Source organism: Natrix helvetica (assembly GCF_964273705.1).
Source record: "Natrix helvetica genome assembly, chromosome: 1".
NCBI classification, from domain to species: Eukaryota; Metazoa; Chordata; class Lepidosauria; order Squamata; family Natricidae; genus Natrix; species Natrix helvetica.
Window position 1 is genome coordinate 155241000 of NC_138548.1, and position 25688 is coordinate 155266687.

Below are 25688 nucleotides of genomic sequence, written 5' to 3' on the forward strand. Positions count from 1 at the left end.
CTCACCTTGGGGCTATTCTTAGGCAGATTACAACAGTAAAAGAAATGCAAAGACATATAAACATAATAATAGCAAAATAGTGAAACAATAAAATAAACAGTGAAATAATGAAAATACAGTAATATGTGCTGGAGATGTCTGTCATAACTTTGAAGTGTCGTTGAGCGATTGCTCATTGAGCAATCACTCATTAAGTGAGGAGTACCTGTAATAAGTTGGCTAAACATTCTGATTATGGAATTCTTCCCAAAGCAGCTGATATGCAGTGGGTAGTAAAAAATATGTGCATAGCATCACACTCCTAATGCTATATAGTGATTTTTTGCACAAGTAGTCCTTGACCTACAGCAATTGGGACTGGGATGTCTGTTGCTAAGCAGTGCAGTTGTTATGTGAGTTGTGACTGATTGTACAATATTTTAAGTGAATCACATGGTTCTTAAATGAATCCAGCTTCCTCCATCTTGGCTTAGTGGAAGCCACGTGGGAAGGTCACAGAAGGTGTTCATATGACCTCGGGATGCAGCAATTATCATAAATACATTCTGGTTGTCAATCACTTTCATTGTGATCAGTTGACCATGGCAGTACTGCAATGGTCATAAGTATAAGAACGGGTCATAAGTCCCTTTTTTCAGCGCCATCATAACTTTTTTAAAAAATTAAAGTTTTTTATTTTTTTCATTTTCATAACACATAACCACATGTATACTATTACATAACCAACATTATTTTATATTATTAAATATTAATAACAATTCATCTTACCATCAACTCTCAAAAAATGATTATTGGTTCCTCTGCTCTCCATACACCATATTACCCTGTCCATCACTTTCTTCTCCCTCTCTCCTCCCTACCTCCTTTCTATCCTCTGTCATTCTTCTCTTCTCTACTTTCCCTTCCTTTCTCCTTCTCCTTCTCCTCTCTCCCCCTTCCACTCCTTTTTTTCCCTTCTCTTCCCCCCCACCCTCTCTTCTTCCCTTACCTCTCCCCTCTCTTCCACACTCTCCCTCTTATCCTCTGAGCAAGCTCCATTTTATGTTGATGGTATTTATAATTTCATATCAATAAACCTCTTTAGTTTTAACATTTTTTTAAACAATGAAGAAAAAAAAGTAATCATATATAGCAATTATATATTTAAACTGCCCCCCCCCTTATTTTAGTGGACCTGATTACAATTCCCAGCTATTCTCATCATAATATCATTACCCGCCCCAAATTTTAATGTCTTTATAATCTCATTATAAGTATATTTCATGTTCCCCCCTCCATTTTTCCATATCTTAACTTAGCTTATATTTGAATGTCTTTAAATAACAATCCCTGCTGCTCAATGTTCATTACAATTCCATTGATTTGCTATGTAAAATAACAAGCAATACACACTTCACTTTGTTCATCTTCTTAAGAATTCTATATGCATTCATATTTCTTGTATTTTAGCCTATATTGAATTGTCTTTCCTTTATCATATTCAATCAATTAACAGTTTAATTTATCGTATAAAAGAATATTTCATATATTTTAACTCTTATTTAATTATCTTTCCATTATCCTGTTCAATCAGTTAGCAACTCAGTTTAATTATCATGTTAAGATATAAACCACATGCCTAACTTTATAAATTCTCCCCTTAACAATTTCTAAATACCATTTTTTTCCTGACAAGTCTTTTGTCCCAATTTTGTATTCCTGTCATCTCCCTTTTCTTTGTTGGGATATGTCCACCCTTTTCAATTTTCCCAAACAACTGTCAAGCCCAGTGGAATCTTTTATCTTCTTTTTATTTCCCTTTGTTAGGACATATCCCCCCTCTTCAGTTCTCCTTGTGCCACTGTCAGAGTCAGTAAAATATTTTTTCTGCTTTTTATTTCCCTTTATTAGGACACCTCTTCCCTTTTCAATTTTCCCTACGTCACTATCAAGCCCAGTGAAATCTTTTATTTGCTTATTATTTTCCACCATTTCTACCATTTCATTACCCTCCCCCTCTTCCTATTTCATTTCCAGCTTCTCCTTAGATTATGGCTTCAAAATTCTGTTTAAACTTAATTTTAATGTTTTATGCATATTTTTTATAATTTCACGCAACTCTTCAAATTCCAACCTTTCCATAATGTCCAGTCCCAAAGTTACAGTTAGTTATACTGTTGATTATAATTTCACAATTCCAGTCCAACTTATATTCTAGTTCAGTTAAAACAGAGAGACTCTGGTCCAGTTATATATTTCGGTTCAGCTAACATAGAGAGGAAGAGAAGGTGGAGACATCTTAATCACTTCGCTTTCTTTGTTCTTTGTTCTTTCCTCCAGCAAATGATTCGCCGATAGTTTCCAGCAATACAGCTTGATATTTTTAAATCCAGGCTAGTGTTTTTTCTTGATTTTTTTTCCTTCTAACATTCCACCTCTCATTGATTAGAGTTGCTTAAAATATGTTTTAATTAGAACAAACTCAGATAGGCTCGGACAAAGAAAATCTCTTTGGTATGCTTTTAACTTTCGTTTCTCCTCCCCCTCCTGCTTTTTCCAAATTCTGATTTATGTCCGTTGGTTAGTTAAATCTTCTTTCCAAGCTTCTTTCCAAAATTTATTTCCAAACTGTACAAGATTAGATTTTAAGGGAGAAAATAGTTGTTTAAGATATTAATTAGGACAAAACTCGAACAAAGCAAGCCTCCTTGGTATGTTTTTAACTTTCATCTTCTATTCCTTTATACAGTTCTCTATTGTCATTCTCTTTTAAAGGCACAATCTTTTCAAATCCAAATTCAAAGTTTGTGTTTCAGTAGGTTAGTCAATTCTCTGTATTCCTCATTTCTGTCACCAAACAAGCCATTCTTTTTGGGCTTGATTATTTTTACCTGGCATTTTCCCCCTTTTTTTCTTTTCTTTCTGCCAAACCACTATCTACCAATATTATTTATACTCACAAGGTTCTTTGCCTTTTCCAAATTCTGACTTATGTCAGTTGGTTAACTAAATATTCTTATCAGGTTTCACATTTCTTCGTACACTGCTCCTGCTTAGATGCTTTCGCCAGCAGCCCTCAGTTTAATGGTAGCCATGTTACCATGCTACCAACGCCGATTCATATAACTAATCTCTGACCTACGAGGAACCTGTTACCCTCCTGTAGGTCTGATGAGATGCAGCTCCCTTTTCACTCCCCCCACAGGGGAGTTCTGACCCAAAAGGGTCCCCAGCATTGGTTTGTCAGACAGAATTTATGTGAAGCTCTTCGGAGCCACCATTTTTTCCTTCTGTCTCACTGAGGTACTCCCGCCCACTTTCAGCGCCATCATGACTTTGAATGCTTGCTAGATAAATGGATATAAGTCAGGGACTATCTATCCTGTAATGTTGGTCCTAGTTACTGTACTGCTTTTGCTCTTGTTCAGTTTACTTTATTTTTGAGGCAGTTTGGTATAGTGTTTAAGGTGTTGGGCTAGAAATCGGGAGACTATAAGTTCTAGTCCTGCCTTAGGTATGAAAACTGGCTGGGTGACTCTAGATCAATTACTCTCTTTCAGCCCAACTAACCTCACAGGGCTGTTATTGTGGGGAAATAGGAGGAGGGGGAAGATTAGGTATGTTTACAGTCTTGAGTTATTTATAGTTATTTAGAGCCGGGCACAGCCTCAGGTTCGAATGGCTGTGTTGCGCTGTTGCAGCAGCAACACAGCAGCCATGAGGTGACCACGCTCCCGAGCAGCCACCCGGCAACCCCACTTTCTAGCCGGGCACAGCGGTACCCAGAAGGCACCAAGCAACGCAAGCGCCTGTTCACCGCCCTCCGCCTCCCACGGCTCGGCGCCTTCAGAATGCCCCCAGGTGAGTGAATGGGGCTCTGCATGGCTGGAGAGGGGGGTTGCGCTTGCGCGACTCGCAGGCTCACGATCCGTCTTCCGTGCTTTGAAAGCCGCAAAAAAAAAAAAAAAGCGGCAGGCAACGCCAGCAGCAGAGATGCCCTGGCTCTGCAGGTACTGTAGAGTTAGCCAAGGGCATCATGAGCCTGCGAGTCATGGGAGCAGGGAGCGGAAAAGCTGCTCGTGCACCCCCCTCTCCAACCATGCAGAGCCCCTTTCACTCACCTAGGGGCATTCCGAAGGCGCCGAGACGTGGGAGGCGGAGTGCGGCGAACAGGCGCTCGCATTGCTTGGTGCTTTCCGGGTACCGCTAGGTCGGTCAGCAGTGCTGTGCCCGGTTGGAAAGGGGGGTTGCCGGGCGGTTGCTCACGAGCATAGTCACCTCATGGCTGCTGTGTTGCTGCTGCAACAGCGCAACACAGCCATTCGATCCTGAGGCTGTGGCCAATGTTCCCTCTAAGGTGCGCGGCTGCGCGGCCACGCACGTGGCAAGAAAACACCACGCAGCAGTTTTCAATTACCGCGCAGTGATTTCTATTGCCACAGGCTCCGGAAGCTGGGGAGGTCCTTTGCAGGCAGCTAGAACGGGCTGCCCGCAAAGAACTTCCCCAGACTTGCTTTGATGAGCACGGGGCGACTGAGGGTAGTTGTGAAGCCCCCGGCGCCACCGGAATAACTGCTGCCACCTCCTCCTCCTCCTCTAACAGCACTGCCGGATTTTGTGCCTGGCGCTGCGGCTGACTTCAAGCCGGCAAAGCTCCAGCCGGCATCCCCGCGTGTGGCAGCGCTGCCTCCCCTCCACTCGGAGCACTTGAGCTCAGCGCCGCGTTACCCCTGCGCCCTCCTCCTCCGCCGCCGTGCTTTTGAGGAGCCATGAGGCTGTAGGAGCCAGTAGGAAGGCGGGGGGGGAGCAGGGGGGAAAAAAAGCCTCATGGCTCCTCAAAAGCACGGAGGAGGAGGAGCAGGCAGGGGTAACGCGGCGCTGAGCTCAGGTGCAAATGTGGTGGTGCTGTTGGAGGAGGAGGAGGTAGCAGCAGTTATTCAGGTGGCAGCTCATCGGCATCTTCAGCAGCAGCCCTGCCCACGATGAAGAAACCAAAGATGGAGCAGATCCACGCAGATGACGTCACTGCAACATGACTGGTGGAGGAATTCTGGGAGTTGAAGTCCACAAGTCTTAAAGCTGTCAGGTTTGAAGACCTCTGCATTTTTTTTCTAGGGGTGGAAGGGTCTTGTAACTTGACAGCTTTAAGACTTCCATGCTTCAAATGCCAGAGTTCCTGAGCCAACAGGACTGGAGGAGGAATTCTGGGAATTGAAGTCCACAAGTCTTAAAAGCTGTCAAGTTTGAACACCCATGGGGTCTTTTTTTCTAAAGGGTTAGGGGTGCAAAGGTCTTGTAACTTGACAGCTTTGAGACTTGCACACTTCAAATGCCAGAGTTTCTGAGCCAACATGACTGGAGGAGGAATTCTGGGAGTTGAAGTCCACAAGTCTTAAAGCTGTCAGGTTTGAAGACCCCTGGGTTTTTTTTCCCTAAAGGATTAGGGCCGGAGATTGGGGTTGTCCAGGAGGCTTATTTTCGGGGGGGAATATTTTTGCCCACCCAAAATATATGGCAAGGCTTTAGTTTCAGGACAGGTCGTATTTTCTGGGAAACATGGTAGTAACCCAGTTGTTAAGTGAATCTGACTTCCCCATTGACTTTGCTTGTCAAAAGGTTGCAAAAGGTGATCGCGTGACCTTGAGACACATCAATGGTCATAAATATGAACCAGTTGATAAGCACCTGAATTTTGATCACTGACCATGAGGATGCTGGGTGTAGATAAAATACTGAAGGATGCTGTGAAGGCCATAACTGCGAAAAACGGTCATAAGTCACTTTTTCAGTGTCGTCGTAACTTTGGTCACTAAATGAACTGTTGTAAGTTGTGGATTACCTGTATAAGCATTGCTTATCATTTAAGGCAGTTGCTGAATTTATTGTACAGTCTGTAACCAAAAACATAGAGGGAGAAACTTTTATAATAGGAAAAACTAATTATAATAAGCTCATTTCAAGTAGTAAAGTAATTTGTATGTGTATCCAGGCCATTGTACCAAGAATAGGTGTGACATGATCCTACCACCTAGTATTTTTCAGGAGCTGGAAATCTACAGACTTCAACTTTTGAGCGATGAAAGTCAGTTCTTACCCAAGGGTCCCTAACTTTCATTTTTAGATGAGAGACAAGTTAGTGCTTTACATATAATTGGTATCTATCTCAGTAGAATCTTTTCATATGTGTGAACAAGTTTTTATTTCATTTGACCATTATCTAAACATATTTTAAATTGTTTTTAATTACAGGAACTCCAATTTCAAAGACTCACCAGAGAACTTGAAGTGGAAAGGCAAATTGTTGCCAGTCAGTTAGAAAGATGCAGGCTTGGAGCAGAATCGCCAAGCATTGCAAGCACAAGGTATCCATCCACATTTAATTTTCAAATTGTCAGCTACTTCTTTCGAATAAACCTTTATTTGATCACAGCATGAATGTTGAAAATCTTTCAATCTTTAAATACCACATTCAGCATTATTTCATGGCCATTTTCTTGCCAGCTACCTGGGAATCATGGATTTAGCTCTGTAGTAGGGAAGGCATGTAACAGATTGGAATTGTCACTGGTAGTTCTCTCCGTGATTTGCAGTACATCACTAACAAAACCCTACAGCTCTCCTTGCTTTAAATGAAAGCATAGCAGTGGAAGAGAAAGGCATGAACTTCATTCGTTTTGTATAGCTATATTTTGAGACTCATTCTGCTGTAGAAAAGAGATTTATAGGATGGGCAGCTGTTCTGAAGCTCCCTTATTCCTTAATTCTAGAAGTATCTCCACCCACAATTATTTGCACCTCTGGTTTGTGGCCTTTGGATTTGTAGAGAACACACACACTACAGTGCACACAATTGATCTTGAACATCTGTCTCTTTCTGCTGATATTGTTATTAGATTTATTCAGGGATTCAACAAAGTGATGCGGTGGCCCCAAATGATAATTCACTAAATCACATCAATGTAGTCTTGCTAATAGTAACAATTTCTATCTACACTATTAAATTAACTTCTGCAATATTAAATTAACTTTTGACTTGAAACATGGATACAACTAATAACATTGGTCTCTGGGCCACTATGCTAGTAATATATATATAACAAATTTAGAATTTCAGTTCCAGATCGTTCTCGTTTCTGTTAGAAATGTGTTAAAAGGAATTGAGTTTGCTTCTCAAGCTCAACAATTGTTTTGGCTGTGTGCATAGGAAAGAGTTGGAAACTAATTTACTGATAGAAGCATATGCTGACTTGCAGACTTTTGAACCATCTTAGAGCTCAGTATTGGATGCAATAAGGATCTGTGGCTTGATTTGAAAGGCAACCGTCTAGTTAGTATCTATCTAATCTTTTTTTGTAGGGATGTTGTCTACCTCTTAAATCATCTTTTTGAGATTTAGTTATTATAACCTGACACAGTATTCCAGGATTTGTGTAGTCTTTGTGTATCATATCTATAATTTTATTTTAGATTCTTTTCTTAATAAACCCCAAGCATTGCCTTCACAATAGCAAACCAAACCATTAATTTCATTTTCTCTTTCCATATGCTTAAAGCATAGCAGTTTATATGAAAAATAACATATAGCCTACCAGGTACCGTAGTTTTGATTGAATTTAATACTTCCCAAACTTGTAGGATAAATATATGGTCATAATGTAGATGCTCTTACAAGTTGAATCATGAATGTTGTTATTATTACTGTTATGGATCCATTCGCCATTCACTTTCCATTTTCTCGTATTGAATTAATTTGCCAGTTTCATGTCCATTTTCCAAAATTGATTTTTTTTGTACTAACCATTTTAGAATATTGGAAATCATCAGACTTAACATCATTGCTCATCTCAAGCACCAAATCATTCACAAGCAAGTCAAAAAATATCGAACCCAGGTTATTTTAATGATAAATTGGTTTTAATATACTTTTAATTCAGATTGCCTATTGTTGCTTACATATTATTTTTCTAATAGTTGCACTGGAAAATTTTGTAAATATAGCCTATTTAGACTAACGTGGAATCATACGATCTAGAGGTATTTGAATGCTTCATCAATCTTAAAAGAAAACTTGAAATAATTTAGCTTTTCATAGGTTCAGGCAGGCTTTTTCAATACTTTCCAAATAAATTTCCGCAGCTTGATTAGATTTGTAAATTCAGAATCACCACACCACTGTATTTTAAACCTAACACCTGCTACTATAAACAACTGGCAATGATTATTTTTCTTTAACTAGGTGGCTGTCCACATGATTAAGATAATTGAAGCCTGAATGGGGGTGAAACATTACCATGAAATTATGTCAATTTTTCATATGTGCAATTTATGTAATCTGTCACAAATTCAGAAGCAGTAATTTTTTAAAACCAGGAACTAATTATAAATAACAAGTTTTCATGATTGAGAAAGGAGGTACAGAGTGTGAGAGATTAAAAGTAAATACAATTATCGAATCTGAGACTTTTGGCTTGAGTACTTGCCATTCAATATTTCTTCTATTACATTTACAAATTCTGAACTTTCAGTCAGCAAAACAATCAAATATATCTGGAGGTAGGAAATACCTTAAAATCATGCCCACACTTTCATGATTAATTAAAATGGATATGTAAAGCATTCTGTTGATTAAATTTGTGTAGATGACCAGGATGAGCCCGAGGGAGGGATCAAGTGCATGATTAGTTTGGAGTCCCTTCACACCCACAAGAGATCTAAGTCCAGCATCTTTTGAATTCCATTGGTTCTTATCTACCACCAATTTCCCTGGACTATTAGTAGTTCAGATTCTTGTTTAGAACTGGCATAAAATAAACTTGTACTTATTTGAACAATCCTGGTCCTGGTTTCTTGCACTTGACAATTTATAGCTTATGAAAATTAGTACTGCCTCAAATTCAATATGCCAAAATATAAGTGAGACTTCTGCCTGTGGGTGAAAACCAGTGGTGGGTTCCTACTAGTTCGGACCTGTTCGGCCAAACTGGTAGTGGTTTGGTGGCCTGGGTCGCTGGAAGTGACCCAGACCTGCCACGCCCTGGAACTAGTTCTCCAGGCACCACCTTTTGGTTTTTCGCTTCTGCGCAGGCACAGAACAAGTTCACATCCATGTGCAAACCAGCAGTAGTGCCTGCCGGAACCTACCCCTGGTGCAAACCCTTTAAGATAGCCTTGCCTAGAAGTTTCAATTCCACAAATATATAGTTTTACTGTTGCATGTCAAATGGGTAGTCACAAGCACCAGCTTTGGAATAAGTAATCAAATTTCAAATTACATGTTGATAATTTGACTTGTTCTAATCATAAATGTTACAAACAAAAAGGGCTAATATGCTGTTTTATATGGGAAATGAATGAGCTATGTTTGCAGACAAGATGCAAAAATACAAGACCGTTATTCACGTGATGATATATTTGCTGAGGTTACCATGGCATGGGAATCCTTTTGAGTTTATATGTCAGTTTTTCAGTAATTGAGGTTTTTACCATCTTTTTATATGAATATTAATCTAAGATAAATATTTTAAAACATTTACATAATAAAGATATTTTGCTTTTGGGAAAAATATTGTAAGATTTAAATTTCCATAAATGCATTAGACCCTATAGGAAGAATATGAGATTAAATCCAGTTAATTGAGAAACTTGATAATTTCCTATCTGTCATACTATTTTAATAAATATCGGTATGGAATGTTCCTAATTAACAGTAAGACCAAATATACAATCTGCATATAATAATGATTCATGCTCATCCATTTTAATGCCCAGAATGTCCTTCAGTTGCCTTGCAAGATAGGCCAATGGTTTCAGTGTTAAATTAAATCTAAGGGGAATTAAAGGGCATCCTTAGTAAGTCCCAAGCAAAAATTTGGTAGATGAGGAAATAATTCCATTTGTAATATTTCTAGCAAAGGAACAAGAACTGTACACTTTAATCCACTTGATAAAGAAATATGTACGTCCATAATTGGTGAAAAAATTAAATCATGCCACATTACTTTTTCCAGGGAAACATCACTATAAATTTCAATGTTCAGAATACATTTCTAAGAAACCAATTTACCTAATTTTATCCAAGGCTTATTTCTTTCCTATGAAACCAGACTGAAACCAGACAAGGTCAAAGGTAAAAATTATCTGTTGGCTATCTGCCAAGACTGTTGTGAGAATTTTTCATACAAGCATTTAACAAAACATCAGACAATAGCTTGGTCAGTAGGTGAAATCTGCAAAAAGATTGATAGAATGTCTGGTCCTCCATTCCTATTCGTGTGCAGGAATTAAAAGTTTCCTTTATCTACCATATTTAATATACAGGTAGTCCATGACTTACGACCATTCTCTCAACTCTCATTCAAAATTACAATGGTGTTGAAAAATGGACGTCCGATTCATGTCCAAAGTTATGACTGTTGCAGTGCCCCTGCAGTCACATGATCAAATTTTAGATGCTTGGCAGCCCGCCCACATTTGCCGCCAAAGGGGTACTTCTTAATTCCCTCCACATGCCTTCTTTTCCCCATCGGGAGCCTTTTGGCTATCTTGCCTCCTGTCTTGTGGTGCAGCCAGCAGCCCCAAACTGTGCTGTTCTATGGCTGCTTGCCACTCCCCAAGAACTCCCGCAAATATCAGCAGGCATTCCTTTGCTCCCCGGCATGCGGCAGAAAGCATTTATATATCCAGGGCCTTGTCTCCCAATTTTCCACACCAACCTTTTGCACCCAGTGCCTCATTGCCTTTGCTTCTCTTTTTCATACCCAGCTTCTCTGGCAAATGTTTCCTATATGTGGCTAAAGATGCAATGTCTTCAGAAGGGTTTCCAAAAACAATGGAACTTTAGCCACTTCAAAAATGAGGGAGGAAAGGTTTCCAAAGACAGTACAGCTTTAACTATGCTGTTTTTTGAAACATTTCAGTATTTTATCTACACCCAATTGAAAACGATCACAGCTCATGGTCCACAATGTTTTTATAGCCAGTACCAGACCATTCGTTAGCACATCATGAAATCAGGAAACACTGTAAAGCCAAGCAAACCTTATTAGAACAGGTTATTTTGGTTTTTTGTAGCCCCTTATACAAATTGAACTATGATTGTTTCTCATAGTAATCCTGCTCCTATTCTTTTTCTAGCTGGGAAATCTTGTTACCTTGACATAGTCAAGAATCTCCTGTCTTCTCCCATCCACTTTTCAATAAAAGATCTGTATTCCGCAGGGTTATATTCACTTATCATAACTTGTAAGCAGCTGCTGTTATTTTAGTGCCTCTAGCAGCCTAGGTCATGAAGTTGAAATGTGGTAGCAAACTGACAAATAATGATAGTGTAATTTCCCACCGGGAGTCAAAGAACCATTATAGGACAAGCTTAACACTGAGAAGGCAGGAGAGAGTGACCTGTCTCACCCCTCCAGCATATAAGATTCTTGTGCTGATCGTTTTTGATACTGAATTTTAAAATAAAGTTTGTAGCTCAATTATTTCTGCTTAACTAGTATTAGGAAACCATTAATATTGCTCTGAATTTACCAAATGTTCACAAATTTTGAAAAAATATTCTTGCTTTAAGATAGAGCATGAGCAACATCCAGTTGTAGCCAGTGTGTACTGGAAAAATGTATCTCCCCGAAAAATTCAGTTTATTTGGAGCAGTTCACTGAAGCAGTATTCTTGGAGCAGCCATTTTTAATTACTTGCATTCATTGCCATTCTGTTCACAAACCTGTAATGCCACAAGTCAATTTCCCCCGGGATGTAAAAACCCAAATTGTAACAATCCCTACCAACTGGAATTAAAAATGTATATCTAAATCTTCTGTAGAACATTTATACTTTGGGTAACTCAGCCAGAGTTCCTATTAAATAGATGCAGTCAGCTGGTTGCAGGGACCTACTATTGAGGCTTTATGAACATTTTAAGCTGAATAGTTTAGAAATAGTGCTGGAATTACTTCCAAACTCTGGATTGTCATTAGAGAAGAGACTTCCCAAAGAAAGGTAGATTATTTTGTTAATATTTTTATTGTATACATAAACAATCCCAATCCCCCCCCACCTGTCTTTATCTTATCATACTCTCAAACGTGTAACTTAAACTATAGAAGATTAATATATACCACATGAATGCTATATAAATCAGATGTCAGGATTCCAGGTAACACAACCATAGCAAACAAAACTCTGAGGCAGGTAGATTCCTCAAAGAATAGTTTTATTGGATATATCATATTGGCACAGTTTTGGGGAAAACTGACTAAAGGTTCTCACCTGTTTCATCTAATTAAATCTAAACGTTTTTTTCTCTTTTCCCAAACAATCAGTCACATGATCCAATCAAGGTGTCATCCGGTTGCCTGGTAACTTCAGTCCTCCTGTCTCTCTGACCACCTGTGAGAATGTCCTTGGTTCCCAGGAGAAAGTATTTTGCTTTGGCTATGAAATCACAGCTATCTCTATTCCCCCCTCCCTATCACTCAGTTCCAGTGTGGCAACGCTGAAGCTTCAAAATAGCTCTGGTCAGGTCAGCTTCAAAATTGACATTGGATAGTTGGATGTATCTAACTGTCAGGGCTTTTCATTTAGGAGTTCAGGGTAAAATAGGTAGTGTTCCCTCTTATCTTTTCCCCACAGTAACTCCGTGAGATAAGGTGACTGTTTGTGGATAAGAATCGATAATCAGTAAGTGTAGACCATATTCTGGTGGTGCAATACCTTGTTCAGAAGTCTGTGTACAATTTAAAATTCCCATTTCATGTGGTATTTCACATATCGACAATTGTACTCCTTCTCCAACCACACCTGCAAGGTCATGGGAAAAGGAACTGTTTACGTTGAAGAGCTCGATACATTTAGCTAGCAAACAATCAACGCAGTGACACTGCAAAGCAGCACCTCTGGCTGCCAGCAGAATGCACCAGACAATCACAGATTTCTAAAAGGGCAACTTCTCTCCATTCCAAACAAATCACATATGAAAGAGGCCTTATTTAGTAGCAGCAGTCAGAAGTCCAGCCTTTGAAGGTTCAATGACCAGAATTTTGACTGAGCAAAAAGGGTAGAATAGAATCATATCTCCTTCCATCTATCACTACCTAAATGCTTCTGCCTGTTCTCAACCCCGCTGAAATGTCTTCTTCCCCAACTACCTGACAACCTCCCTCCCAGGCCAAAGGTCTCGTTCTCTTCCTATGAATCATCTACCCACCAAAAAGGGTCCAGGCTGCTGAGATGCTTCTGCAGTTAGCAGCCCAGCAATTCCTCCCTCAGCAACCTCAATTATAATCCAACTCAGGCACCCTGAATGAAGCCAACTCTCAGCCAGCCATCAGGCAACCACCCTCAATAGTGAATAGAATAAAACCCTTCTTTTCATAGATGACAAGTCTGAAAATTCCACAGCTTCTATCCTCTAAATATTTTAACAGTGGATAGGCCTCAGGGATGAGCACGTAGTCTAGACCTCCTGTAATTACAGCGCCATCCTCCAGGGTCCAGCAATCATGGGGCAGAATAAGATGGTCACCAGGCTTCAACAGGCCACTGCAGAGAGGCCTCAGGGTCGTGGCTGGTCCCACAACACCGTTGGCCTACTTCTGTCTTCTCTGCTGGCATTCTACCCCATCACACGCTGCAGCTGTCCATAAGATCCTTTTGAATATGTATAATGCCACTTTAATTATTTAATGGCTGTTCCTTGTACCTTGAACATTATAAACAGAGGGAATGATATGGGTTCATGTTTTCATTCTCAGGAACAATTAAAAGGCTTTTCTGTGTTGTGTAAATTATATACCATGTAAAATGAATATCAAGGTCATTTTGGAGATGCTGCTTTTAATGAACATTTTAAAATTAATTGCTTATGTCTTGAATATGTTTGGCTAAGAAATTTTGTTTTTCTGAAAGTTAATGAAAAGTTATTTTTATTATCAATGTTTTTTCCTGCCATCATCCAAGCCTACGATCATAATTCAGCTGAATGTATTTTGGCATTCATTTCCATTTGTTTAATGCAGTCTTCCTTAAATGGCTGTTGCATTATTTATTATATTTTTATATAAAATTACAGAAGCTATTTTCCCCAATCTATGTGTTTTATGGGACAGAGGAAGGAAGGACTAGCTGAAAAACTAAAAACAAAAGAATTGTTTAATTTCAGGAAAATGCATGTAGTGTATAGCCAAAACAAAGTTCAGTTGATACCAAAAGTAAATTGAGTTATAGCCTTTTAAAGGTTGTATATTTGTGTGCATGTAAGGTACCCATATTATATGACTGGAGAAGACCTAAAAACATTTAATTTATTAAAGTTGACATTCAATAGTATTTTGTTTTTTAATGTATGCCTTGTCTTGCAGACATTATTATTTAAGCAATTCACCTAATGCCATATAGTGCCTTTATTTTGCTATTCTGAATTTATGTGAAAACTCTTCTAAAATTAATTTAAGAGGACATCTTTAAGAACATTTTTTATGTGATGTAACCACAAATTCTATTACAATGTGCAACAAGAGAAGGTCATGTTTATTTTAGTTAACACTACCCATCTGGAGAGTAGGTGTTGATGGGTTTAGAACAGAACTGCTCTGGTTAACTTAAAAAAAAACAATAATCTGAGCATTCCCACAGCACAAAAACATAAATAAAACTGCCAGTGTCATAGTAATGGAAGAGATGATTAAAAATATTTGTTTTCTGTAGAGAACACACACACACTCCAAATTGTAGCTAATATCCCAGATCTAATTATATAACATCGTTACATTGGTTGAGTCTACTTGGTATTGCCTATTGATCTGTTAGATCAAACAGCATTTCCCTTTTTTGGGATGAGATCATAAGTTCCATGTATAACTAAATTTATCCATATACCCAATAACATTTTCCGATGTCCTTATATTTCTTAAAAGCTTTGAAATTTCAAGTCCCTGTACATTCCTTACTTCTCCTTACTTGTGTTTCTAATATACTCTACATCTGGAGCAAGTATGCATTAATAGCTCCTGTATGTTTTGATGTATTGAATTAAAAATAAATAAATAAACATAAAAATTTTTAAAATGCTGCTCTTCTCCCCTTTCTACCCTGGATTTATTGGAGGATCTGTTCTCTTCAGCCTTTAGTTACTTTATCCTGCCTAAGTGCTAAAGCATAAATGGCTTAATTATTGTTTTGTTTTTTAAAAAACAGTCCTCTTGAAATCTACATATTTAGAAAAGTGATTTAAGGTTTCTTGAAGGAAGAGTTACTGATATATCACTTCATATACATTCTATTTGGATGATGTCTATTACTTTCATATCTACATTTGCACCAATGAAAATTCTAACACTGCAATCCAATGTACTTATTCAAGTTCAAACTACACTCAGTGTAGTTTATGTCCTGGAGCTAGGTGATGAAAGAGACTGTGGTGAAAGTACTAGATTAGGACCAAGGAGACTGAGATAATAATCCCTCTCCTATCCAAATTTCTGTTGTTTGGAAGCACAGAATTTTTGAAGTAATATTACAGTAGATGCTACTTTATATAGTAAATTTAACATATCGCAGATTAATTTAAGATCAGTTATTCCTGTCCCTAATGTCAGTACTTTTACAACAACACATGAAAACCAATGACTAGGTGTATTGTGTGGTCCCACATAACATCTATCTTCATCCCATTCATTCATCTAACTAATTCTTATCTCTCACAGGTGCTTATACTTCTTTTTTTTCACTTTTTTATTTTTAAACATAAAAGACAACATTAAAAAAATTTCATCCATAACATACAGCATGTCGTTTGGTTACAAGTGTTTTTGCATCCGTATTTTCAATTACATATACAATCACAGATTTTCCATCTAATATAATCAAAAACCTCACTTTCATTGTACAGCATATATTAAATTACGATTAATATTTCTTTCTTTTCAATAAACTTAATTCTCTTACATTCTTGATTGTCTGCTTAATAACAACGTACCTTTATGTAATCATTGTCTCATTTTAAATATTTTTACAGTATAAAAGAATTTACCAAGTGTTTATGTTTATATATCTATCACTATTTTCAACAGGATATCTTTATAGTATGCACTTAGAGTTATATATTATATTACCAATCCTCTATCAAATGTACATAAATTCATTATTATCTTTGTCCTTCATTTTATAACAAAAATTCTAAATTATTCATATATATGTCAGTGTTTCATTGTATTATTATTAGTCTATTTAACAACATTATTGCATTTTGGCTTTTCTCCAATTAAAACATTGTATCGTTTATTAGTCTTATTTAACAACATTATTGTATTCTCACTTTTCTCCTTCAATTAAAACATAAGTAAACATTTTTCATTTCCAGGTTCTTTTTTCCAGCCACTGATAAAACAAATCCCATATCTTATAAAATTGTTCTCTAATTTCAAATGTCAATTTGCTCATTTCAGCGCACTGTATTATCTTTCGAATAACTTCTTCCTGTTTTGGTATCATTTCGTTTTTCCAGTTTTTTGCAAATACAATTCTAGCTGCTGTTAAAACGTTTACAATCAAATATCTTAAGTCTTTGTTGTAAATTTCTGGTATGATTCCCAGTAAAAAGATCTCTGGTTTAAGGTCTATGTGTTTGTGTATCATTTTCTCGAACTACATGTGGAATTTAGTCCAGTATCTTTTAGCTTCAATACAAGTCCACCACATGAGGTAGTATGAACCCGGTGTCTGATGACATTTCCAACACTTTTCCGATTTATTCTTGGACATTCTTGCAATTCTCGTTGGGGATAGATGCCACCTGTAAAACATCTTATACAAATTTTCTCTATATGCAGTTGACATTGTCATTTTATAATTTTGAGACCACAATTTCTGCCATTTTTCTGACTATCCCATACCCAAAGTTTTCCCCCCAAGCTATCATAGTTTCTTTAACTTGTTCCTCTTGTTATTTAGTCTCTAATAAATATCCATATAGTTTTTTAATTACTTTTTCATCAGTACCTATTAAAATTTTATCTAACTCAGTCATTTCATTGTAAAGATCTTTTGATTTTCTATCTTCATTATATCTAGATTGTATCTGTAAATATGAATACCAATTCATTTCTATTCCTTCTTGTTTCAACTCTTGAATAGATTTGAGTTCACCCTCTGTATTCAATATTTCAACATATCTTACAGTTTGTTCCTTTTTATATATTATTGGATATGTAGTGTAATCTTTTAACCTTTTCCTAGTTTAATAACAAGGCCTCCCTTATGTAGTGTCTTCTAAAATAACCATGTGCTTTAGTTCCCTTATATCATAAAAAAGCATGCCATCCCAACAATAAATCATGACCTTCTACATTCAATAATCTGGAATTTTTTAGTGTTACCCACTCCTTAATCCACATCAGGTTTGTTGCTTGATAATATAACTCCCAACCAGGTAGGCCCAATCCTCCTCTTATTCTAGCATCTTGTAACAATTTAAGTTTTATTCTTGCTTTTTTCCCTTGCCAAATAAACTTCAAGACTATTTTATTTAGATCTTCAAAAAAGTCCTTGCCCAATCTAATTGGAATTGTCTGGAACAGGTATAAAATTCTGGGTAAAATGTTCATTTTAATTGTAGAGATTCTTCCTAACATTGATAGTTGCAGGTTTTCCCATTTCATCAAATCAGTTGCAATTTGTTGTTTTAGTCTAGTATAATTATCCTCCTTGAGAGTGCTACATCTAGCTGATAAGTATATCCCCAAATATTTAACCTTACTTGTGATTTGAATCTGCAAAGCTTCTTCCAACTCTTCCTTTCATCTTGATGGTATGTTCTTTGTCAAAATCTTTGTTTTGTCTTTAATTATTTTCAAGCCTGCTACTTTTCCATACTCCTCTATTCTTTCCAATAGGGGGAAATAATCCATTGCAAAAATTAACATGATAAAATAGATCCGTAAGAAGATTGATCTATTTCCATTCTAGAAGGGGAGGGAAGAATCCTATGACAGTATTCTGTGAATATCTCAAATGTTCAAATACTGTATAACTTTAATTTGATACTTTCTTTAGAAGCACTGGCTGTGTTTAAAAGACAAAGTGAGACTAAATGTCTCATAAAATGGTTTATGGAGGGGTGATGAAAGTAATTAAGCTGGGGGACAAATACCACATTTCTGAGACAAGATAATATGACAGTTTTGCAGTATTATTCAAGAACAGTGATTCACTGTGGGAGGGACGACCTGATTTTAAACTTAATGAGATTTGAAAAATGAAATGTGTTCTTTTTATATTTTTATGTAACCTATTTATATGGCCACCCATTTCACAAAATGTGACTCTGGGTGGCATGCAACAGTGAGCTAAAAAGAAAAAATGTACTTGTATTTACCAATCAATTCATAAATGACTTGCTATAGATATGAACTTCAATAAATTAGCAAAAATATATATGTTGTTCAAGTTTAAGGATTCAACTTAAACCATTATTCATGTATTCAAAACTGACTAAACCCATCAAAAATAGCAGAATGATGAAATTGATGACTAGAAGTGGCATTGATCTGTTTGAAGTAACCATATCCTTTTGAATTAAGAATTCAATTCTTGGTTCCGGTTCCGGCGGCGGCGGCGACGGGCAGCTCTTTGCCCGCTCTGGCTCCCCGGTGGGCTTCCCCACTCCTTGGGGGGCACAGGACACCCCGCAGAGGGGTCCTGCCGGAGGGGCGGCATCGCAGAGGACTCCTGCAGCGGCGGCGGCCGGCGGGAGGTCTCTCGCGCGCCCAAGGCACCGGGGAGCAAGCTCGGAGGGCGCTTCGCGTTCCTGCGCCTCGCGCCTCGCTATAAGCCGACTGGAGAATGCAACAATTGAAGGAAGCAGCTGCAGTGCGGTGAGGTTGCTTCTCTCTTCATCCCTTATTCAGCATGAAGAATTACTCAGCTTTTTAAAACTTTAAAATAACTTTCGGAGCATTTTGGAGGTGCGGCTGGAGGGAGGGGGGTTTCCCCCCCCCCTTGGACAAGCGGCGAGGAACAATTTTGCTCTCAGCCCCTGGGGAAGGAGGAGGGGGGAGAGCCAACGAATGAAGCCTCACTCAGGCTGAGACGATTTTCTTTTCAATTTAATTCTACATATTACAGTGATTTGAGGACTTTTGGAACTTTTTAAAACTTTGTTATGCCTCTGTGCCCAAAACTGGCAGGGCAAGATGGCACACTTCCGTTGTCTTTATGAACTGTGAAACCTGACTCCACCTTTAAAATTCAGGCTTCCGGTCTTTGTCTCCGTGTCTCCCAGAGGAATCTCTTGTGGATTGGTATTTTTTAAACTTTCTAGGGGAAATTTTCTATCTATTGCCAGACTTATTGGAGAGATTCTCTTCTGCCTGGTTCTTCTGCTCCCGGATTCACCTGGCTACCCTTCTTTTCTAACTGTTTATTTCATATTTGGACTGAACTTCTAACGTTATAAAGGATGGCATCCAAAAGACCCCCTCCTGGAAAACCTGGCTTTGCTACTTCTGCTCCAACATCCGCAACATCCAGTCCAGCCACACAGTCAAAGATAACAGAACTGATGCAACATAAGACTACAGAGATGGACTTTCAACAAATGCTTCAACAAATTTTACAGGGCCAGGAGGAAATCAAGAAACAGCTAAGGGAAATGAAAGATGAAATTAAAGAAAATCAAGCCCAAATATATAAGAACTCACAAAGACTGAATCTTGTGGAAGGGGGGGGGGGTGGAGGAGGTGAGGGGGGGGGTAGAAGCTGTGCAGAAAGGGAACAAAGATCTTGACATCCAACAGATGAAAATAGAATTTGAGAGAATGTCCTATTACCTTAGATTTCAAAATGTTATAGAAGAAGATGGGGAAAACATAAGGGACATCATGATAAACATCCTGGCTGACTACACATACAAAGAAAAACAACAGATGTGGTGGGATATAGACCTGGTTTATAGAGTGAACTCAGCTTATGCTAGAACTCACAATGTACCCAGGGAGGTTCACATTAAATTTCTTAGAAAAAGCACAAGAGATGAAATTCTGGGTGTACAAAGGGGGCAAGCATTGACATACCATGATATGGAGATAACCATTCTGAAGCAGATCCCTAAGAAGATTAGAGAAAAAAGGAAGAATTATTCGCAATTAGCGAATAAATTATACCAGAAAGGGGTGTGGTTTAGATGGTTGATGCCTGAAGGTATGCTGATATTCTGGGAGGAGACAAGAATTAGAATCAATTCACCCATAGAGGCGCAGGCCTTTATGGAAAAAAACAAAATACTCCTAGAAAAAACACGAGACACTACAGCGGACACGCAGGACACGGGAGGGGCCAGAGCTCTGCCAGTGGAGGGAGATGGGACAATAGCAAGAAGACTCAGATCACAAAAATAAACAAGAAAATCATATTATTATAAACTGACCGAAAGTGATAATGGAATTATATCTGGATTTTATACTGTAATGTCTAATCTGATTGAATTTAGTAATAGAACTAATATGCTGATTGTAATCAATTATATACCAATGCATTATATATAAATGTACACTATGAGTATGGAGAGAGGGGCGCCTGTCACACTTTGCAACTGCCAAAATTTGTATACCTGTCCATTTACCCTTTTCCCTATAAATGTTGAAAAACCAATAAAACTTTTTGTTAAAAAAAAAAAAGAATTCAATTCTTGAGAATTATTCTTTAGTATTGAAAGTATTGAACACATGTAATAAACTGTGCATATGCTTTAGCTTATGTTTGCCAGAAATTTCTCATTTAACTTTAACTTTAACTTTTATTTAATTTCTAGACCGCCCCTCTCCCAGAAGGGACTCGGGGCAGTGTACAGTCATATTAAAAACAGTGAATATAGAAATTTAGAGGTTTAAAAAGTAGATGCTCAATAGTAATTGCACTATTAGTAATTTGAAGATAAGTATTAGTAATTTGAAGATAATCTGGAATCATAATAGCAAGGAATTAAACATCTCAGTCAGCCTATCTGTAACATTACATGTCTCAATGTACAGAAGGTATTTTAGGAAGAGCTAAAAAAACCTAGAAACCTCACTAATCTTTCCACACAGCTATCATCTCTGAAGCTGTCTAGCTGCTTTTCAAAACCATGATCTTTGTAGCTATTATGATGCCTTGATTACTTAATTATTATTCATGTTAAAACATCTTTCTTGAAAGTTTGATATATTTTTTTCCATTTTCTGGAAACGGTTGATCACAATGCTGTTGTATAGGAATCATCCCTGCTCACAAATGTTTTTTTCTCTTCTTAACTAGAAACTCTCAGTATGTTTTTTAGAAATCCATATCAGGACATTAAGGAGCACTGGGTTTGGTGGTTAAAACACTGGACTGGGAGAGGGGAGTACTAAGTCATAGATAGGACTTAGACAGAAAAGACAACTAGGTAACTGGGCCAAATATTTTCATTCAGGCACAGGAAATAGGAAATGACAAGCAACTTCTAAAAATGTTACCTAGAAAATTACATGAGACTATAGTTTTTAAGTGCAGTTTTTCAATATTCTAGGCTAACTTAGAGGCAACAAATAAATAAGGGCAATATTTTTATTAGACCAGTTTATTACTTGGTTGTTTTGAACTGTTCTAATAAAAACATTGCCCTAACACAGATTTAATCAATGTTACTATGATGAATATGTGATCTTTCTCTCCACACCATTGTGAAGCTTCAAATACATCCCATGGCTCAACAGTAAGGGTTCTTCTGCACTGCAATACTTAAGATGCTTGATTTCCATACATAAACTCCCTGAGAATAAAGCTGGCAGGGGGAAAAATCCCTTTCTGGATTTCAATCCCTTCCTCTGCTTTGTCCACAGTGATGGCATTCTTGCATGTAAATTATTTCAGTACAAAGCTATTGGCTCATACAGAGCGTAGACAGAAAAAGTAGGCCATCCAAGAACAGTTTATGGGTCAAGAGCCAGAGGAATCAATAAAAGCCAACCCCCCAAAAAAACCAAAGTGATGGTGTATTTACAGAGCAAAAGACAGGAAACCGCAAAAGTACTGGTCAGAAACCTGAAGAATGGTTCCCATATACATGGAGGCATAGAGGGAAATTTTAATATAGTCAGTGTTCCTGGCTTTGCCCAATTAGAGAAGTTAACACCTTGTCCTCTTCCAGAATCATGCTGGAGTGGACCTTACCCACTTTGACTGAGGATATGATTTAGAGCTAGACACTCTCCCAAGGTTTGGCTGGGATTCCGCTACCCTAAGTGACATCCACCTTCACTGAGTATGCTCATAATTCACAAGTGGTGGATATCCTATAGTTTCCTCAGTGCTTATCAATTTCATCTGGTTAAAAAAATCAAGCCCTGGTTTTTCACCAGTTCACATTTTAAGGAGAAACCAGGGTTAGTGCCCCACCATTCCAGCAACAGAGGCTTTTGTCTCTTATTCTTTTGATTCTTTTCTGCCTTAACGCCTCATGCATTGCTGGGGACCGCATGGGGACAGGTGGTTGAGCCCCAGAAGTGATAGGAAGAGGTGAACGAAGGTCACATGATCAAAATTTGGATGCTTGGCAACTTGTTCATATTTATGATGGTTACAGTGTCCCGGGATCATGTGATTCCCCTTTTGCTATCTTTTGACAAGCAAAGTCAATAGAGGAAGCAAGATTATTTAACAACCATATTTCTAATTTAATAACTGCAACGATTCACTTCATAACTGTAGCAAGAAAGGCCGTCAAAATGGGGCAAAACTCACTTAACAAATGTCTCGCTTAGCAACAGAAATGTTGGGTTCCATTGTGGCAATACGTATTTTGTGTGGAAGTTTACTATATGTAAAACTTTAATATTTTAAAATAAAATGCAGTAAATATGCAGCAGATGAGAATTGGTAGGATGAAAAGATAAGTCATGGATTTGAACTGAAGGACTCAAAAGAGGAAACTGAGCTATGTTGACCTTTTAATGTTTAAATTCTTTAAATAAGCCCTAGATTTTGAGATGCATTGTATCTTCGCCGGTGCGTCTTATTTTTGGGCATACATCAGCTCAATCTCAATGACTAAAATCTTGGATTCCTCCAATATTTGTTTATTTCTTACATGTAATAAAATAGGATTTAAAAACGTAATGGTATTACAATGATAAGTAGTGCAGTGGTTAGAATGCAGTACTGCAAGCTACTTTTATTGACTGCCGGCTGCCTGCAATTTGGCAGTTCGAATCTCACCAGGCTCAAGGTTGACTCAGTCTTCCACCCTTCAGAGGTCCGTAAAATGAGGACTCAGATTGTTGGGGGCCATATGCTAACTCTGTAAACCACTTAAAGAAGGCTGTAAAGCACTGTGAAGCGGTATATAAGTGCTATTGCTATTGCAATAAAATAGCTTGTGTTATTCTAGGAGTATTTATTTACAGCCATTTGCAGCAGCTTGTAGACATGGAACTACTGTTTGCAAAGGTTTTTTTTTCCAGAAACCAGCATTTACTTCCATTTATTTAACATTTAACCAGAATATACTCTCTGCTTAGCCTAAACTCTCTTGATTTTGTAATGAGTATACATTTGAGAATAAAACATGCATTATATACTAGTCCAAGTGAACAATCAATGGCATAGCTACATAAAAACAACCCTACTGCATTAGATCAAGGTGCACTGTTGTCCAGTATTTTATTTTGCACATTGACAACAAAGAATTTGCAAGCCGGAGATTTATTCTTCTCCCATCAAGGATTTCCTACAACTGGAATTTGAAGTCAAGCTTCCCTCAATCCAGTGATCATGTTGACTCTTCAAAGCTAACGGCCCTTGTAGACTTTAACCAATCTCCTTTTAAAGTCAACCAAATTAGTACCCATTACTAAGACTTGTTCTAACTATATGACTTTGTTATATTCTGCCCAGTCCTGTTTGTGAGATGAGCAGCTATATAATTTGATAAATAAATCAAGGCACCTTTTGTTTAAAGAAGTGCTTTCCTTTTGTCTGGTTGCTAATATCTAGTCATACTTCAGACAACCAGACCATTTTAGACTCTGTAACTAATATATTTAAGTGCACACATAACATAAGAATGTGAGCATAAAGGACATGTCTAAAAAAAGAAATTGGTGCTGCTTCTCTTTTCTCTCTCTTTCTCTCTCCCCTCCCCTCTCTGTCTGTCTCTCTCTCTACTTGATCTTCTCAAGCATAATTTTTTCTTTTAAAGTTACACGGTTTCTGTCTAAAATTGCTTATACATGCATATTTTTGATGATTTCAATGCCTTTTTTTGCTGAAATGGCAATTATTTTTCTGAAATTATTACTGCTGATCTCATACTATTTACTCTGTTATATAGTATTTGTACATTATTCTAATGGAATCACTAGTGTGGGATTGAATAAAGAGACTGACTTCCTCCCAAAGGAATACAGGAATTGATCTTTGTCATTCTCACTCATCTCTGAGGATTTTTCTTCAGTATGCAATGTCAGTGGATCACTGGAAGCTTTGCTTTCCACCAACTCTTCGTGTTTGCTTTGACCTAAGCTTTTCAAATAAAATTCATTAATTGAGTACCTTTCTTTTCTGCTCATATTGATTGTTCACAGTGACCTATGTTGCAAGTAGTGCAAAATAGAAATGCAAATCTCTACTTATGGTCCATTGCCAAGTTGACTGATATTCAACTTTATTTATTTGTTTGTTTGCATTTTAAACTGACTCACTCTTAAAAACTAGCTGGTGCAAAAAGAATAGCAACAATGTGCCAATTTGAACAATAAATACATAGAAATACAGGCAGCCCTCAACTTACAACAGTTCATTTAGTGACTGTTCGAAATTGCAACAGCACTGAAAAAAAATGACTTACGGCCATTTTTCACACTTACGACTATTGCAGCATCCCCGTGGTCATGTGATTTACATCTGGATGCTTGACAACTGTTTCATATTTATGACGGTTGCAGTGTCCCCGTGGTCATGTGACCATCTTTTGCGAATTTCTAACAAGCAAAGTCAATGAGGAAGCTAGATTCACTTAACAAACGTGTTACTAATTTAACAACATCAGTGATTCATTTAATGTGGCAAGAAAAGTCCTAAAATGAGGCAAAACTCACTTAACAAATTTCTCACTTAGCAGCATAAATTTTGGGCTCAATAGTGGTCATAAATTGTGGATTACCTGTACAGTGATTCTAAAATGAAAGTATTAAATTAGAATACATTTTGACTATGACGCATCCAGCAGCTCCTAACAGTCCAATCCTAGAAGCCGCCTGGAGCAGAGAAAATTTTGAAGGATGTGAAACTGGAAGCCACTGTTAACTTCTGAGGCTAAGCTACAGTAGATTAGTTCCCCTAAGAACTCCCAGCTCCTGAATCCCTCTTTGACGTCTTCATAGGTAGATACCTTCGTGAGGTTAGATTCTTCCTGGTGGTGGGGGAGGGAGGGTAGAGACCAAATGCTAGACCCAGGCATTCTTGGGTGATTCTTACTGATAAATATATTCCTTTCCCATACTAGAAGCTACAATATTACATTTCCAATAATAGCTAAAGAATACTGTAGAGATCTCTGGAAGATTTTGAATGGTGCCTCTGCCAGCAAAAATGGAGCTCGGGGCGGGGGGCGCACACGGGTCCTCCCAAGCTCTGTTTTCACTGGCAGAGGGTTGTAGAATGCCATCAGCTGAAAACGGAGCTCAGGAGCCCGTTTT

General features: G+C 37.8%; 1 protein-coding gene across 9 annotated transcripts in view; it reads left to right on the forward strand.

Annotated features, from left to right (window-relative positions):
• Positions 1-25688, forward strand: part of PKP4 (plakophilin 4) — a 145408-nt gene that overhangs the window by 60798 nt on the left and 58922 nt on the right. For all 9 annotated transcript variants that reach the window (XM_081948598.1, XM_081948590.1, XM_081948595.1 and 6 more), the window contains one exon: positions 6229-6341. Coding sequence is in view for 8 of the 9 variants with exons in the window: in XM_081948590.1 (XP_081804716.1) it covers positions 6229-6341 (113 nt within the window). In the remaining variant the exon portion in view is untranslated. The remainder of the gene's footprint in view (positions 1-6228; positions 6342-25688) is intronic.